Genomic DNA, 18,388 nt, shown 5'->3' on the forward strand with positions numbered 1-18,388 from the left:
TAAGGGTGACAAGGTTTTTATTTCTAAATGTAGAAAAATACTGTTTGTTTAGGATATTTTTCTGAGGAGGCTCTCCCATGGAGTAAGTACATCTCTCTCAGCTAGGAGTTCAAAGCTTTTTGGGGATTTGCAAGCATATCTTATGCATGCTTTGTACCACCACTCTGGGTTGTACAGCCCACTTTCAAAATTTTCCAGGCAATGTTCTCCACCTCCGCATTTGTGAGTTTTGATCCACTGGCAGCAGCTGTATTTTCTTTAGTCACGCTCCCTGCCTATCTGGTCACTATTTTAGATTCTTTAGGAAAATGTAAACAATCTGTGGCTCCTGGTCTGCAATCAAAGCTGTGTGGGTGGCCCTCTGTGGACCCCCGCTGACCTCAGATCAAGTTGCAGGACTGGAGCTTTAGTTCCAAATCTGGACAAAACCAAGAACCAAGACGGATTTTTCATTATTCATTTATTTAGGCTGTTGGTTATTTATACTATTCATTATTATCTGATGATAAATTCAAATAGAAGAGATACACATAATAAAAACTTGGATAGAAATACGACGTTACAATATATCATACTAATGATTTTTTTAAAAAAACAAACCTAAAACCAGACAGCCTTGGAGGGTGGAGATTGAAACCAGGTGAAGGTTTACACAGACAAGAGCTGATGAAGTACCTGGGTAGCCAGGCATTGAAAAAATGAAAAGCCAGCTCCATATGATTTATTTTGGAAGTAAGAAGAGAAGGCAACCATGATCAAGGGAGGTTAAATTCATGCCGAAGTCATCCATGATGATATCTTTAACATGATCTTGACTAATTTTATTATTGTTATTATTTAAAGCAGAAGGGTTGATTTTAGGTCACAAAATGATTCCTGCCTCAAGCCCAAGATGACTAGCTGGAGTAAGGCATTTTGAGAAGACTTATGGCAGAAAGCACCGTTCGAGCCCTCCCAGCTGACTTTTTCTCTTTCATGAACATCAAGTTCTCTCTATTTTCTTCTAACAACATGCCAAAACACCATGACGATGAGAAGGGAAATAGGCGTTCTTGACAAAAACCATGCATGTTTGGCTTTTTCTAATGGCTTTGAGGCAAACTTAGCTTGAAGATGTAGAAAGCCTTAAGTTCAAATGCAGAGAAATTAAGCTTGTTGCTGTAAGTCCATCCATGATGGATTACTCCATTTCCACAACACTTGTGTGTCTCACAAGAAACTCTAGAATAAAGAGCTGACTTAGCTAAGTAAACAGCCCTACAAAACATATCCCATATCACTCTGTAAAAAATGGTGAACACAGACTAAGATGATAATGCGGTTTAGAGAAACAGCGTTGTGTTTGGTTTTAGGATCCATGGGTGCCTATATGAGTGAGTTTTTAAACTTGGCACAGAGTGGAATGAAGCCTTCCTCCTCATGCACATCACAACAACTGTTGGTGAAAATGAACAGGTGGAGGCTATTTGCAGAAAAAGAGCAAGTCAGAGCCTGTCCTGCTCCTGGTGAGAATGCCTCACTGCTGTATAAGATATGAGGAAGCTGTGGGGGGACAAGATGGGAAATTAGCTGTCTGAAACAACAGCATGTCTAATCAGATTTTGCATCAGAAACAGTCTTCAAAGTTATGGGCAGCAAAGGAAGAATCCAGCCACTGCAGGAGTCAAACGTGTAAGACTTACAATTTTAGATGACAGAACGCAGCATCTGAAGATAGGTCAGCTAGAGAGGAGTGGGAAGTAGTGCTTCACTTCTTTAAACCCCTTTACCAGCCATGACCCCAACCATTTTGCATGCTAACTCTACCTGACAGTGTGCTCTGATCAAAGCACTCACAAGTCAGTGCTTTAATTACATGAGCCATCATTAGACTTCAGAACTTACATGGAAGAAATTCTAGTGACTTATGCTTCCCACAGCTATTTTTTTGGATTGCTGGTTAACTGACAAATGGCCAGGTTTGTTTTTACTTAGTTGCGGGTTTTCTCCTCAATAGTTGTATGAGTTAGAGAGATCTTTTCATACATGTGAGGCTTTGAAGAAGATGTTGACAGGCCTCACGAACCAAATGTAAAAGCACCCACTGAGAAAATTGGAACTCCTCCAATATTTTTAGAGGGAAGGAGGAGAATACATTCTTCCACTTGACTTCAGCAGAAGGGATACAGTTGAATACTGTATGAATATATTAATTAGAAATATTTTCAATTCTTTTCACTGTTGATCTATGAAATGAAAACTGCTGCATCTTTCTTTCCCTGCCTGCCCCCCCCCCCCCCCCCGCCCCCCCCCCCAGGAATCTAGCATATCAAAGGGAAAAGGGCAAAAAAATCCTCTACTCTTCCCAAAACCATAACCAATACCTCCCTTCCCCCAAAAAACTTATCTTGCATCTTCCCAGCAAGAAGGTTTAAATATTCTGCTTGTTCAGAAGTAAGCAATAATTTTCACCAAACTAGACTGGAGATTCGCAGCATCTGTTTACAGTAAGCTGACTGGCTGTGCCTGGATCTGAGTATGGACACCAGGAGGTCTGCCTCCTGTAGGCCCATAGCTGCCATTCTGAGGGTCCACTCTCCATCCAGCTTCATTGCAGTAGTAATATTGTCGACACATGATTTGAGAGAGACAGTGTGACATTCGGAGTGTGACAGCAGAGGAGAGCACCCTGCCTGTGCATGACTTGCACTGCAGATACCATGGGTTGAGCATGGCATAGGTTGCACTTGGGTCGGTCTCTGCTTTGAACACTCAAAGATCTGGGATGTCCAGGCATATAATTCCCTAGCACACATATATGCAAGATGACACTTATCTCTACCTTCATACCACTGAAAACAGCATTTCACAAACTTAGCACATTTTTTCTCATATATCTTCTCATTTTTAGTCAGAATAGCTTTGGGCTGCCTACCTTTGGTAGTTTCACTTTCCCGGATCAGGAAGGTACCTCTGGGGTTTCCAAATGACAACAGCTGCCTCTCGGCGTCTTTTCGGCCAAGTTTGCCAAAGTACCACCTTAGAGAAACATCAGAAACAGCAAGACAAATGCTACATAGGATTCCTAGGCAGTGTCAGAGAGCTCAGACATGGAGGATTATTTGTGGAAACTATGGTTCCTCAAATATTTCAGCCATTTTTGTCATACTGTGTCTCTTTTATTGTGGTGGGAAGCTAATGTGACAAACTGTAGTAGATGCTTTATATATTGTGCAGTAGCACTGTGCATTAAGCCTATAATCAGTAGATGCTGAGAATGCTTGTTTGGTGTCTTATGACAAAGGCCAGACTTTGACAGAGAGCAAGACTTGGTGGGGCAAAATAACAGACAAGGAAAAGGAATGAAAAATGTGTTGCTGCCGAAGAGCAGTATTTTTACAGATGTTGCTATAAACTACATATTTGACTTACACAGTGATGTATTAGTATCCAATATTTTTGTTGCAGCACAGCTATAAAACCTCAGTAGAAGGACCAGATGCAGCCACTTTACTGTGGTTGTATAAGGCTTTCAGAGTTTCGGTACCTTTTTCTTTCCTGCAGCAATATTTTTTTTCTTTTTGTTTCACAACCAACCAAGTACAACCTGAAGTACAGACTACAGTAGTACCTGCTCAACTATAGAAGCTCCTCCAGTGTATCTTTTATACTGGAAATAATATGGATACACACAGCACACCATTTTCTGCACAGGTATGTATGTCCCTGTTAGGTTGCCTGCTGTATGTGTTGTAGGTATCCTACCTATTGGTAGGTATTTGTTAATAAAACATGCCCTCTTCAGTAGACAGTCTGCATGCTAATTAGCTCCAAATATTTTTACAAGTTGGTTCAAGAAAAGCAAGGGCACCTTTCACTTAAATCTTGAAATTAGCCAACACTCGAGTAAAAGAAGCAGAAAAAAGAAGCAAAGTTCCTTTAGGTTTTCTTCTTTTGTTTTGACATTGAAAAAGCACTGAGCTTGTGCTTCTTTTGTTACTAATTACCTACTTATTTATCAGTGCTGTTAAGAACTGAAATAAAAATAAAGTCATTTTAAAAATTGCTGCAATCAATCAAAACCAACTCCTCAAACCTCCTTCAAATACAGCATTAATGGGTCTTTACAACGAAAAGAAAACATACTCCTCTGCTTGGATGGAATCGACTGGAGCCACATAATTACTGGGAATGTAACCAGTTTCGCCTGTTGTCAAGGACCGGGCCTCCCACCAGTCTCCTTCCCTGCAGAAACAGAGGTGAGGAGGAAAAGTGAGAGCAAGACACAGCTGTAAAGACAATGATCTGACTTCACTGACAGCACCCACAGCTGTGTGGTGTAAGAAGCCACAGCAACTCATCTCTACCACCAGTGTGCTTCTGAGAGCTGTTTGCATCTAAACACAAATAATATACATATTTCTTTACGCCTATTATTATTTCAGCGGTGATTAGTAATGCAGCCTTCCAAATGTAGCATAATGCTATAAACAGGCATAACAACCCAGCGAAATCAGATTTGGTGAGGGCCGAATTTGGACTATAATACTGAAAACTGTCTGCACAGCAATTTATTCTAATATAGATCTTTGAGAGAGCTTATAGAAAAACTGCCAAACTGAACACTGTCTGCTGCTTTTGGCTGGGATAGGGTTAATTTTCTTCACAGTAGCTAGTATGGGGCTGTGTTTTGGATTTGTGCTGGAAATGGTGTTGATAACACAGGAATGTTTTTCGTTACTGCTAAGCAGTGCTTACACAGAGCCAAGGTCTTTTCTGCTCCTCACCCCACTCCACCAGTGAGGGGGCTGGGGGGGCACAAGAAGCTGGGAGGGGACACAGCCAGGACAGCTGACCCCAACGGACTGAAGGGATATTCCAGACCGTATGACATCATGCTCAGCACACAAAGCTGCGGGAAGAAGAAGGAGGGGATGTTCAGAGCGATGGTGTTTGTCTTCCCAAGTAACTGTTATGCATGATGGAGCCCTGCTGTCCTGGGGATGGCTGCACGCCTGCCTGCCCATGGGAAGCGGTAAATTAATTCCTCGTTTTGCTTTGCTTTCGTGCACAGCTTTTGCTTTACCTATTAAACTGTCTTTATGTTAACCCACGAGTTTTCTGACTTTTACGCTTCAGATTCTCTCCTCCATCCCACCGGGGGTGAGTGAGTGAGCAGCTGTGTGGGGCTTAGTTGCTGACTGGGGTTAAACTGTGACACACTGTCACATCCACTGCTAATTTTAAACTTCTAAGGGGATAATTAATCTGAAACCCAAAGGCATCAAAAAGCCATCTATAAACACGGAGTTTTAGATGTCCCTTAAGCATCACACTTCATTGTCTAGATTCCCTTTCCTGGCCACCTAGAGGAGGTATCTGATGTAACAAAGAACGGCATTTTCAAATACTTACAAAAACCCATTCTTCTACAACGTTTAAATATGAAGAGATCCATGCAGAACCATCTTATGGCAGTGTTCCACAGACTTAGCATCAATTTTTGTTGTACATTGGTGTGCACACTGGGACATGGTACTGCCCTTCAGACAACACACGCTGCTGTAGAATGTGCAGCTTTAAGAGAAGCTTATTTCTCAGCTTTTTACAGGATGCAACGATTTGGGATATAGCAATTTGTATTTAGTTCTCAGCACCAGGTTCATTGATGTTTAACTCCTACTGCTACTAATAAGCATTCTCTTTTCTGTTTCTGGACTGCTTAAGAAACTCTTTCTCAGTTCCCCTCTCTGTAAAAGAAGGATTTGTTCACTAAGTAAAATACTATTACCAAATGTGGCCAAAGAATTCATCCTCTTCTGTAAGCAAGCAGTTACAGAAAACACATTGTCTAAGCTATTACTGGCAGAAAAGGTTGTGTCAAGGTGAGCTCTTAATTTAAATTTAACTCCACTTTCTTTAACAGTTTGCAGGAATACAAACTGTATGGAAAACAACTAGAAAGCAGCTGTGATTAGTCAAAAAGGAGATGTTTCCAAATCTACAGTTCAAAAAACCGAAGAACAAGCAGCTTTTCTAGAGGCTGGCAGCTGACACTAATACAACTTGTGTGCATTAGCACGTCAGGCAAACGGCCCTGTCTGTTTGCGTCCCTAATTTTACCAGCTGCAGTCCTAAGCCTTCCTCCATAATGTTGCTGTAGAACATCTCTGAGAGATTATACCATACTGTTGTCACGAACGAGTGGCTGCACCACACAGATGCACCAGCACAGCTGTGGTTTATAAACTGTACCATTACATTTATTCTCCTTACTGTACAGAGTCCACTAGATGGAGGTATTTTATCATATCTAGGGAGGAAAAAAGCAGTCCGTAGATGATCACATCAGGAGCAACCCCCTCTGCTTCGACAGAGAACCTTAAATGCCTCAAAGCACTGCCTTTCAGAAAGGAGGAGGAATGCAGAGTTTAATTCGCAGCTCTTGATTTCAGACACCCAACCGAGTTAGGAGAAGGGTAGTCAATGGGGCTAGCCAGGGTGTGCAGGAGTGGCAGTGGGGATGCTGGCAGTGGCTGAGCGCTTCTGAGCGCTAAAGTCAGGCTCTGCGCTGAACCACCACCCCTGCAGGTACCTCTTTCCCCCAGACTGTTCTTGATATAATTTCTGACTTCAAGACACAGGGATACTCTCTGTACGGCATTTTGGTTGTTGCTGTCCTGACACTTTTAATCCAAAGCACAAAGCAAATTTCATTTGTTGAGAGCTGGAAAAAAATATTCAACCCCCTCCAAAAAATTCCAGACAAACTAGTTTTGTGCACATCCATGCTTTCTGGTTGCAGGCAGCATTGGCAGACTCTTAGAAAAATGGGCTTCTTTCGTACAATTTCTAATGTAAGTGGAGAGAGGAAGCATTCTCACAGAAAAGCTGCTTTCTGGAGATTCCCAGCCTGGCTGTCACTACTCCAGGAGTGTGGTTAGGTCCATGTTCATAAGCAGAACTGACTATAATGGGAACTGAGCTTCTATAATCCTACAGGAAAATCAGTGGATGCTTGTTTTTTTCCTCTTGGAAAACCTTCCCCCAGGCAGTAATTACCTGCATCAAAATGCATGTACTGCAACCGCCCACACGTGGGGGAATCTCTCTGTCCCACTGACTCCAAGTATGATTGCTCTGCAAGTCCCAGTGAGCACCCCCTGATTTCATCAACTGGCATGCATAAGGAATTTATAATCCGTGGAATTTCTTCTTGTTTCAAGTTATGGCATAGTTTGTCCAAGGTTAGGAAAGCAGCAGGCAATGTGAACAAAAATGGATGATAGGGTAAAAAAGGGTTTTTTTCCAAGTGCTAATTTAGAAGTAGAGAGGTTTTTAAACTGCTGCTCCCTCTACAAGTCGTAACTGAAGCTTCTGTCCTTTCATCTACATCAAAGCTCTTCAGCTTCATGAAATATTCCACAGAATTACCTGATTTTTATTTTATTTTTTTTTTTTTAACTTTAATGTATATTGAGCCAACTCCAACCCTGGAGTTATTCTATTAAAATTAACAGGAGTTGCACCAGGGATGAATCTGCCTCACTGTCACACAGTGTAAGAAAAAAAGATGCGAGCAATATCACAAAGCCTTTAGAAAGCAACATACTTGGTTGTTAACCCATTTTTACCCCTACACGATAGCAATACTGAACATAACACAGAGCCTTCAACTTTATGTTCTTAGCCAAGAAATACAAGATGTTCAGATATAGGTCAGTGGCACAGTAAGTTTTAGATGGTATTTTTAAATTGCTAAGGGATTTTTTTCTACAGGCAGTTAATAAAATTAATTCTAAGTTGATGATTTCCAGGATGGAAGTGTGATTTTCATGCCAAATGCAACCGTACAATGGTGCACTCTCACTTAACAGAACTTCCCAGCATATTCTGACTGTATCACCTATCTTTAAAGGGAAAAAAACAATGCTTTTAAACTTGGCATGCAAGTCTGGGTAACGTCTCTTTTGTGAATCAGTTTTTAGCTCATTTCTGTGTAAAGACTCTTGCAGCAGATTGCAAAAAGTGTTAGTACATGCCTTGCAGAACTTGCATGACTACTGGTAAAGTACAGAGCGGGTACTCTCAATTCTGAATGTGAGTTTACTGTGAAATGTAAGCAGTGAGTCACACAATTTAACACTTATTTTTGAAGTAAAGCTGCATGTGGTTGATGGGTTATTTTTTTCAATAATAAAGCCCTTTGCAAAAGTGCACTAAAGGCAATGAAAAATAAATATGCAGTAAACCCCTACACATCTTGAGTATCCAACATGAGATTTTACTAATAACATAAGCAGACAAATATAATTGTCAGCGTTGTAAGTTTAAAAATATTAAAAAGCATATTCCCAAGTCTGAAACTTACGAGCTATTAAGTATTTGAAATTTTTCTCCTTTGTGAAAACTCAAATCATCTTCTGTTCTTGCTTCATAGTCATAAAGCGCCACAAAAAGAGTTACACCTAAAGAAGAACATACATGAGTTACACCCCATGACAAAAAGCAGGAAGGAAAGGAGCCTCAAGAGATGTGGCTAAGCCAAACATAAGCTACTCTGGTTGCTGAGGAGCAAAATAAACTGAAGCCTCCTACTTTATGGGCAACCATTCTAAAACCTCTGCTTTTATGCAGCCAGCAGGCACGCCACCCCCTTCACTCTGTACAGTCATCAGTACTTTTGGTTTGATACCTACACACAGTGTAGGATCTCAAGTGGGTAAAGGGGGTTTGAATTGAGAGTTTAAGCCCAGCCATGCCAGGTATTTCCTGTTAACTACTTGAGGTGGCTCAGAGCACACTTTCTGTTCCCTGGTAGAGGGATGAGGCAGTCAGTCAGCCAAATAGGGCATGTATATGTAATTTCTCACCCCTCAAGTGAACTAGCACCTGCAAATTAGCAAAGGTAGGGCTGAAGACCCAGCTCCACCCCTGCTTCAGTTCTTTGCACTACTTCACGCAATAACTCTTCCCAAAAGCTGCATGCTGAGAGTCATGCCTCTGCTGTAATTATGTGACTGACACTAAGTGCTACTGAAAGACTTTGAAGCTCACCTGTTCCTCCTCTTGTACGCAGCGTCCCTGTATGAGAGGAGGAATTGACTCCACCAAACACAGTCAGTCCTTGGCCTCCTGTGGCATGGAAGTTGTTGTAGTTTGGGATTGAAGTCACACCAAAGCTAGGATAGTGCTGTGGAGTGGGATCTGTCCCATAGCGGTAGCCTGAGCTTTGAGTTAAACTGCCATCCCTCTCGTCAGTCAGTTTTGTTGCTTCTTTATCCTTACATTGCACACAGCCCATTATCTAAAATCCTAGGAGAGGAAGGAAAAGACAGGTGCTCAGATGTTGATGCTCACCAGATCTCCCCCAAACCCATGTACCATGAAGATCAAATAAAGTTCACTGCTCAAAAGTTAAGTGTTTTGAAAAAAAACCCCACAGCGGTTTGAATATGAACAGCAACACCCTGGAAAAAGCTCACACAAAATTTTCCTTGCAGTGGTTTCCCGTCAAGGCCTGGGGAAGGAGGTCCTGCCTGCTCTTAGCGCAGTGGCAGCTCTGTGCCCAGCCCTGCCAGGCAATAGCTCGCACGGAGGCAGCGAGAGGACGAACCCCCTCTCCCTCGCCCTTCGCCTGGAGAGCACAACTGACAGGCGAAGGACTCAGCCAAAAAGTGCAGCTGGAGGTGTTCCAGTCTGCCCCCCAAAGCACAGAGCAAGGCACTTAGCTCACAGTTCATGTTTGACCTTGCCAACTACACAAGAGCTGACTTCTCCTAAAGGCAATATAACCTTTTGCCATTGCTGGAGCTCTGCGTGACAGGCAGAGAAGCGGACATGATGAGCCGATATCTAACACAGCACAAGAAAGTAGGAGGGAGCTATTAGATGGCACAACTAAAACAAAAGGAAGCGCCCTTTCACGCAGCATCAAACTGAAAGGTAAAACCTGCCGGTAGCAGAAGGTGGGGCTGCCAAAGGTGTACATGAGTTAAGAAACTAGAGAAAGTTCTGGAAGATTTCACATGTCAAATGCAGAGCATCCCAATGTCTAGATCCCAGACAGGAGGAAACAGAGAGGGTACGGCTTGGAAAAGGTTGCTCTAAGTTTTTTTAATTCTTGTAACCTCTTGTTCAGCACCCTCATGGGGCACTGCCAGGGCCAGGGTTAATCTTTCTTAATTTTAGGTGCCTACCTCTCTCTAGCTCAGGGGTCCTCAAGCTTTTTAACCAGGGGGGCCGGTGCGCGGATGCAGTGCCAGGCAGTCATCTGCGGCTGCTTGGTTTCCCCCCAACCCCCGGTGCGGGGGGGGGCAGGGGGGTCTGTAGATACCGGGGGCTGGATTGAGGACCCTGGGGGGCCGTATCCAGCCCGCGGGCCGTAGTTTGAGGGCCCCTGGGCTAGGCGGAGGGAGACAGAGGGTGTTCACCACATCTTAGAAGCAGCCCTGCAAGGTTAGTCCCCTGACCTGGCATTACTTTGCATCTGTGAACTCTAGCGTCTTATAATCCATGTGCTGGTGTTACTGAACTCTTTCCTATTGACTTGTGATGAATCTAGACACAAAACCTGACTTTCTGATGCTGGGCATGATGAATCTGGGGAATCAGATCCTTGTCCGGATGCACCCTTCATCTGAACTGGTATGGTGACTCTTTACATATAACCTGGCACACAAACAACATACTCTAAACATGGGCTGGAAGAAAAGCTGTGGCAATGGATAAATCTTTAAGAAAGTAGATGTACTAGACATACTTTTCCCAGAATATATAAGTAGACAGGGAGAAAATGCAGAGAACAGGAAAAAAGAAAAGTATAGTGAAGCACACTTCCTCCCTCCCCCCCATTTCTTTTCACATTTCAGCCAATATCTTCACTTAGAGTAAATAAAAAGCCTATCCTTTTTCAAATATCCTCATTTTTCTGTAGCTGCCGGGCTGGCTATTTTGTATGCCTTACCCCTACACCAACACAGGAAATTGGTTTTGACAAACTCATGGGATTCAGAAAAAGCATATTCCTCTGCTGCTAATACCTGAAAAATTATGTGGCAGCTCTCTGCTTGTCTGTGACAGTCCACAGTCTGGATACCTGCTTCCTAAATCTAACCTGCCTAATTAAAAAAACCCTTCTACTGAAGGGTGTTTTCTATACTTTGAAATACTTCCAGTTATTCTACAAGCCTGTTCAGAAAAAACAAGCGCCATTTTAATGTGATTCCCTGAGCTGTGCTGTCTGCCGTTTGCACAAGCCTACCGTCTCCTGCTCTTCGCTTAACGTAAAGGTGTCCCTTTTACATTTCTTTACTTTCCTTCAAGACACCATGTCCACTCAGCAGGGTTCCCTCACTAAAACGTTTAAGTCTCTTCACACAAACAGAAGCAGAGACTCCTGCCTCCACACTCACTGCAACGGCTGGCGTGAGCCGGAATCCCTCAAGAAACTACAGAGACAACAGGTCAGGGGAAAGGGGTTTGCAGCCTGGAGGCTACAAAACACACAGCTGCTGCTCCTGCTGCTGGCCTCTGCTCACCCTGGTAGCTGGGTCGGTGCTGGAGGAGGGGGTGCTGTGCTGGGGCTCAAGGCTGTCCATCCCCGGGACCAGCAGTGACTCCAGGTGAGCCCACAGCGACTGTGACAGGTGCAGCTTCGTATCAGCCGTGAAAAACTGCTCACGGAGGTATCTCTGCTGCTTTTACTCATTTGATCAGCAGGACAGACTTGCTCGAGACCCTCTGTTTGGAGATGTCACTCAGAGGTGAGGTTTTCCCAGCACCAAGGAGCCCCATGAGCAATGCGAGGAAGTGAAGCAGGACCGCGGGGAGGGCGAGGACCCCACGGGGCAATGATTCATGTCACTGCTATCAGCACGGGCAGAGCCCAGGGAGGCTTTGGGTGGGAGAGGTGAGTCTGCGACTCACCACTTGGACCCTGCTACGTCTCTGTGAAAACATACCTCTGGTGCAGGGAGAGCAGAACGCAGGCAGCGAGCAAACGCTGCGTGGGAGATGCCACGAGGGAAACCCCAGCTCAAGAGAAAAGGCAGAGAGAAGTGCCGACCATCCAAACAGGGAAAAGTGAGCCCTTAAAGCAGACTGCTTAAAAGGTGCAAGTGATGGAGCATACACTTACTCACCTGAAAACAGCTAAGTGATATGCAGGCTTTACTATTTAAAGATGAATCTCAGTAGCCTTTTGTTGGCTTTCAAACTCGCCTCTGTGTGAACCTCTATTGCCTCCTCCCTTTCCCCTCCCAGCTTTATTTCTCCTCTTATTTTTTCCCATGTGTTTTTTACGGGGAAAAGAAAATGAAAGAATGAAAGAGAAGAAGAGATGGGAAACATGAAATCTGGGAGAGTGGTGGGGGGAAAGGGGTTTTCTTGTTGTTCTTCGCAAACATTCAGCTGAGCAGGGAAAAAAAATCCCCACTGAAATCTGGGAATATTTCACACACCAATTTACAAGTGCTGACAAGACAGCCCTACACACTTCATTTACACATTGACGAGGAAAAAGTTACAACGACAAGCCAACTGCAAAAATAAAATTGTTCAAAGTATTAATTCTGAAAGTGAAAAAAACAGGAGGTGGTATACATATGTACTGGTAGTTTCAGAAAAATAATGGTTTGGGATTTTCTTTTTACTAGGAAAGACATGAAGAGAAACCCAGAGAATTATCAGTTTCTTGATTTTTGTTTGGTTTTTGCTCTCTTTATCTTTTTGCTGGCAATGGCAGTGCACAAGGAAGGAGAATTTGATGCAAAGCGAATGACTGACAAAAGGGACTTTTTCTTTCACTTGCCCTCTCCCACTTTGTCACAGTGTCTAGACAATCTGAGTATAAAAAACACTTGATTGCAGCCTCTTGTAAAATGTGACAGAGGGTGTTACATGCACTCATCTTTTCAAGCCAAGTCCCTGAAAGTTGTCTGTTCCTGGATCAAAGAAACGAGCATCACAGGGAGCTGGCTAAGTGTGAGAGAATACATGTATGCATGTACATGCTTAAAGTGATTGTGATTTCAGCTAACTCAGGGGTTTTATAGACAATAAATATAACCTCCATTCAGCATTGGCCTTTGCGTCAATGAATGGATTCCAAAACCTAATCTCCTTCAGTATCACAGAGCAAGCTTTTAATATCCAAAAGTCTCATCTCCCTGTATGTCAGCATTTGGAGCTGTGGAAGGCTGGAGTTATTCAGCCAGCTCTGAAATCACCAAACAAAATCTGGAGCTGTTTTACACTAAACTCTCTTGAGACATGCACACAATGTTGTTCATCCAACATGCTGCGCAACTTACAGTAAAGCAACAAGATTTTATTCCGTTTCCATCAGGAAAGGCAGCATTTCTCAGATGCGTGAGTTATGGGTCATGCAGCATTATCATAATTTGACACTGGTATTGTTAAAAGGTATGTAACTAGCCTAATTAAAATGAAGTTTTCTAATATGAGCAAGTTGAATTTGTTTATTTTAAAGTTGTGTTTTTACGGGCAATATAAAACATGTGTTTTCATGAAAACATAAAACATTTACATGGTTTTTGAGACTTCCTTAGAGACAAATGAAAATAACCATTATTTGTCTCCTTTCTTGCCCTTGTTATATTTCTTGGACTCCAACATGCACATTGCAAACAATCCAACATCAGCCTAACCAGAATAGTAGTTTCCTCCCACATGGTGGTAACATTATTAAACAAAGATAGAAAATTAATTATATCATTATTAATTAGTTATATAGTCATAGTACCTTAATTACTTTCAGTTAGGAAACAGATGAAGGCTAAGGAGGTGTCACTATCATTATTATTGTAAATCACTCTCCTTCAGTTTTTCTGTTGGTTCTCGATACAAAATGGAAGTCAAGGCTGAAACACCCACCAAAGCCAGACATCCACTCCATTAACAGAAGTAAAAGCAGTCCTCTCTTAGCTAATCAAAGCCTAGGAAAAGTCCAGGCATACCAGGAAAATTCAAATTTTCATACATCCATTTCAAAAGTAAAAGCTCCAACATGTGGTGTTTGAAAAGCAAAAAGTATTGATAAGCCTTTGCTTAGTTTAGCTTCTGCAGTGGTAAGCCATCAGGGAAAAATGGAAGGAAGATGGGAAGAAGACTGGTGTAAATTCACTCCTTCAGAGCATCAGAAGTTTTTCCATAAGATTCTGCAGCTCACAGCTGAAACTGAATTGTAGTACCTCTTCAGGACCTGCTTTTTTGAGTGTTGTAGGAGAAAGTGGGTCCTTAAAATGTTTGAGTGGGGTACAGGGAGATGCAGGGAAACACCTGTCTATTCTGCACCCTCCTACCCACACTGTGGCCTCTGTCCTTCAACCCCTTGTGTAGGAAAGCAGACTAGCACAGGAGAGGGCTCCAGCCTGCTGAAGAGGCATGAAGCAGGTTCAGAACCAGCATGGCACATTCTCCTTCCTCTTGTTTTTTTCTGAAATGAAATTGGATGGTATATTTTTAGAAGAACTTATTTCAGTGAAAGACATGAAAAGGAAAGGCTGGATGACTGGTAAGTGCTAACTATCTTTTCTGACCAAATTTTACAAATCTTGTCTGGAAAGCACCAGCAGGAAAGCTGAGTTAAGAAACAGTTATGCTGAAAGGGAATCAGAAGAACAAAATCCTTCAGTCTCTGTGGTGAACATGCCTGTTCATCAAACCAAGGGTTGCATCCAGCATGACTGTGAAAAATATATTCTCTAAGGGATATCTTCTTGGTGTTTTATGTTTTGCTGAAAGCACCGGAGAACTATCAGTCTGTGGCATCAATTAAGCCAAATTTCATGAGCTACGTTAGGATTTAATATTCAAAGTGCCACATTCTGAGTTACCTTGAAGATGCAAGAAGGACAGAAAAGGCTTTCCAAGAATAAGAACTGCAAAAATTTTTCAGAGACTTTTCTGTGGAATGCCTTCTGCAGGCTGGGTAAGGGGAATAATCAACACAGAAATCTACCCTGAAGTTGAAATGTCTTACTTTGCATTAGTAGCTCCCTAGAGAGAAACGGATAGAGTACATATTTTGAAACACAAGCCTCAGACACATTAACCCCCCCAATTTTCGGAAACGTCTTGCTCACCCACTCCAAGTTGGGCAACAAATAGGCACTTAAAACTAGTCCTATGTAGGTCAGTAATTCTCATGCTGTCTGCTTACAGCTCTCTCTTTGTCTTACATCTATGCTGATGAGAGCATTTTGGATCTCCAGAATTAATTTTGTGTCAGTTTCAAGCCAACTTAAATTAAACAGATGGAGTGAAATAGCAACACTTGTTGCATTATTTTTGTTTTTAACTATTAACTCTGGTCCCTGTTAGAGGACTGCCTTATTCCAGCTTGACCAGCGATTCCACAGTTTTTAGGAATCACAAAACCAGTCAGAAAGATACAACAAATGCCTTAAAATAATTTGAACTCCTGGGTGTTACTCACCATTTCTCAGGCTTATGGGTTGTGGGATACTATATTTATATACATATAATTTTTATACTAATGGCCTGAGCTAGAACGAATAGAATTTTACTGCAGTGTAATAGATCTGGCTCAGCCTTAAAAGAAGATGGAGACTGGAGATTTGTGTAGAACATCTGCAAAACTACATGTGCACCACACCTGTCATACTGCATTAAAAAATGTAAATCAGAGAAGACACAGTACTACCACTGGATGTCCTGTGACTGTTAAAGCCATGCAGAAAATCTCAGATAACACAGTGTGGTATTCCTGAACAAAAGGCCAGAAATACCAGGGCAAAACTTCAAGTCAGGTATGTATCAGGATCAACGACTGCCTTGAAACAGTGTTTTCATGAGAAAAACAGCACTGAAAAATGTCTGGGCTGCCTTCATTTGGGTTTTGAAGAGAGCCCTTTAACATTTCACTCCTGGGTTCTGCTTTAGTGGGCCGAGTAGAAAAATATCAGCATTTTAATGGCTTGTTCGTCTGCAGCAGTCAAAAGTCAGGCCACTGCGCAGTGTCAATGGACACCCATGGCCGGAGGAGTAGGAAGAGTAGTCTCAGATGAGCTCCTACTGCCACGCTGCCGTGGCTCAAAGCAGATGCCTTCTGCAGCGCTGGAGTGCTCTCACTATTGTTTCTTGTCAGCATAAAGTTGCTTCGGAAGTCTTCTACAATGGCGGCAAGAGGGATTCAGGAAAAGGAGCAGCTCCTGCTGCCATGAGAAGAGCAGACTCTGCAAAGAGCTTTGAAGTGCCATATTCTGCCCTGCTGTTCCTCCCCATTTACTGAGTGACTGGGGATGCAGCCCTGGAAATAACAGCTTCCTGACACTACAGACGATGTTTAAGTTGTAACACATGTCTGCAAAGTATAGCACTGTGCTTGCCTTCCCTCTTTTTCCCCTTTGGGACCTGATTTAAAAGTCAGTTTATGAAAGATGAATATTTGGGCGGGTTCTTTCCCGTTTAATTTCAGCCAGCCTTGGAGGCCAGGACCAGCGAAGGGAAGGTGCGTGCTGAAGGATTTCATTGAACTACAACCAGACCCTTGGCTTCTGCCAGAGTTTGTGAGCACAGCTGTCCGTGGGGCACGGTGGGTGGCTGCTTGAATGCCAGGAAGAGCAAGCAATGAGTGCCTTCACAAACAGATCCATCGCCCTGCTGGTGGGGTATGGTCCCTCTCTGACAAGAGATTTATTACTATGTAGATATTCCATTTATTATATCTATACAACCTATTTATTACAAACTAGAGAGGAAAAAGGAAATCAGTGTTCCAGCCTGGCAGGAGGGACAATAACAGTATCCATGCGTGGTGCTCGTCTGAGGGACAGTTGTGGTGGTGGGACTTGCTGGTAGCTGGCTGGTGGGGAGGTCACCTGGTAGGGTCACAAGATTCACTAGCACCATGTGGCTGTTCAAGCAGCTGTAACCAAAAGCTCCCCAATGCAGCCAATGCAAGAAGAGGAGAAAACCCCTCCAAACTGCCCACAAAAGGACATGTCACTACCCTTTCAGTTTTCTGCAGCTTCTTTGCCAGCCGAATCTGTGAATGTCATGGCCTCATCTTTTTCAAAAAGCAGTGAATTCTTTTCCACTCTCTGTGATACATTCCTTTCAGCAAAACCAAAGCAGAACAAAACATGAGAAGTGATTAAAGCAGAGTCTCACCCTGCAGCCTCTTAAAGTAACAGTAACTGAGTTACGCCTTGTACGGTCTCAGGGCTTTTATTACTCTGAAAAAACAGATGCCCTAGAAAAATGCAGCATGGGAAGATCAGTTCTGAGGAGGGGTTCTTCTGTGTTTTTTTCCTGTCCCAGCAACATCCAAATTGCACTTATAATCTGAAAGAAAGAACCTTACATACATCTAACTTGTGAAGGAAGGTGTGCAGGTTTTACATTCATAAACTGAAAGAGCAAGTCCTGCACTTAAGATTTCTTTTTGTGTGTACGTGCTTACAATGAGTTAAAGAAAGCTTTGAAATTAACAGCTAAAAGCAGCAGCTACATACAGTAAACACACGCTCACTCTACAGTCAAACCCCCCAAAGGATGGGTCTGTCCTTGGTTCTTAGTAACACAGGAGAACGCCATGTAAATTCAATAGCATGATTTCAAGCTACATTCCTCCTTCACCAGGCTGCTTGTGGTAGCTCTGTTCATGAGCAGAGGGAAGTGGGTGGATGGTCTGCATAAGCATTTTGAGCTAATGTGCCTTAATCTTAAAGTGCACCTTTTAAGTATCTGAATTAGAAAACCTGTATCAAGAGAACAACCGCTGCAAATGCCAGAATCATTTTGTCCTGGAAAGAAAAGAAGTGAAACAGTGCCTCCACTGATTTCCTCTTTTTTTTCCCCTGTTAAGAGAACAGAAAGATGATTGCAGGTTGATTCACACTGTTCTGATCTTTTTTCTTTCAACTCTTATTTTTAGAACCTACCCAGGCACAATGCAAAATTCAAAATGTGAATCGGGATGGGCAAGGAAGGAAGCGGGGAAAGGGAAAGGGAGTGGTATAGAAGTTCTGCCTGCTGTGGAATAAGAGAGAAAGCTTTTCTCAAAAAACAAAAACCCCACTGCTGCCTCCCCACGCCCCTTTGCCCATGCACAAATGAAACTAACACCTTCTCTGCCTTGTCTGACTTCTTGACTGAAGAACTCTGAGGATGTGACAGCAAGGAAATAGGAGCACACTGAGTCTCAAATCAGGAGGTGATTTACTTCAAGGCCATTTCAGATGCCGTTCCCTCCCGAAGGGGCTCTTATTTTACTTTAGTTGCTACTGTTAATATTTTAGCAGTGTTATTTAAAATCCTTATTTGTCCAATTACATTGGGGGAAAAAATACCCTCCTCCCTAAATAGGAGCAAAAATTTGCCTGTGGCCAGCTCACAAAGAAATCCCCAGTCTTCTCACCAT

General features: G+C 42.8%; 1 protein-coding gene across 5 annotated transcripts in view; it reads right to left on the reverse strand.

Annotated features, from left to right (window-relative positions):
* FYN (FYN proto-oncogene, Src family tyrosine kinase) overlaps positions 1-18,388 on the reverse strand; it is a 143,492-nt gene that overhangs the window by 32,088 nt on the left and 93,016 nt on the right. For all 5 annotated transcript variants that reach the window (XM_055809862.1, XM_055809861.1, XM_055809865.1 and 2 more), the window contains 4 exons: positions 9,037-9,294; positions 8,351-8,447; positions 4,126-4,224; positions 2,915-3,018 (listed from right to left, as the gene is read on the reverse strand). In XM_055809862.1, coding sequence (XP_055665837.1) covers positions 2,915-3,018; positions 4,126-4,224; positions 8,351-8,447; positions 9,037-9,283 — 547 coding nt within the window. In that variant the 5' untranslated portion in view covers positions 9,284-9,294. The remainder of the gene's footprint in view (positions 1-2,914; positions 3,019-4,125; positions 4,225-8,350; positions 8,448-9,036; positions 9,295-18,388) is intronic.

The sequence above is a fragment of the Falco peregrinus genome, chromosome 7 (assembly GCF_023634155.1).
Source record: "Falco peregrinus isolate bFalPer1 chromosome 7, bFalPer1.pri, whole genome shotgun sequence".
NCBI lineage: Eukaryota > Metazoa > Chordata > Aves > Falconiformes > Falconidae > Falco > Falco peregrinus.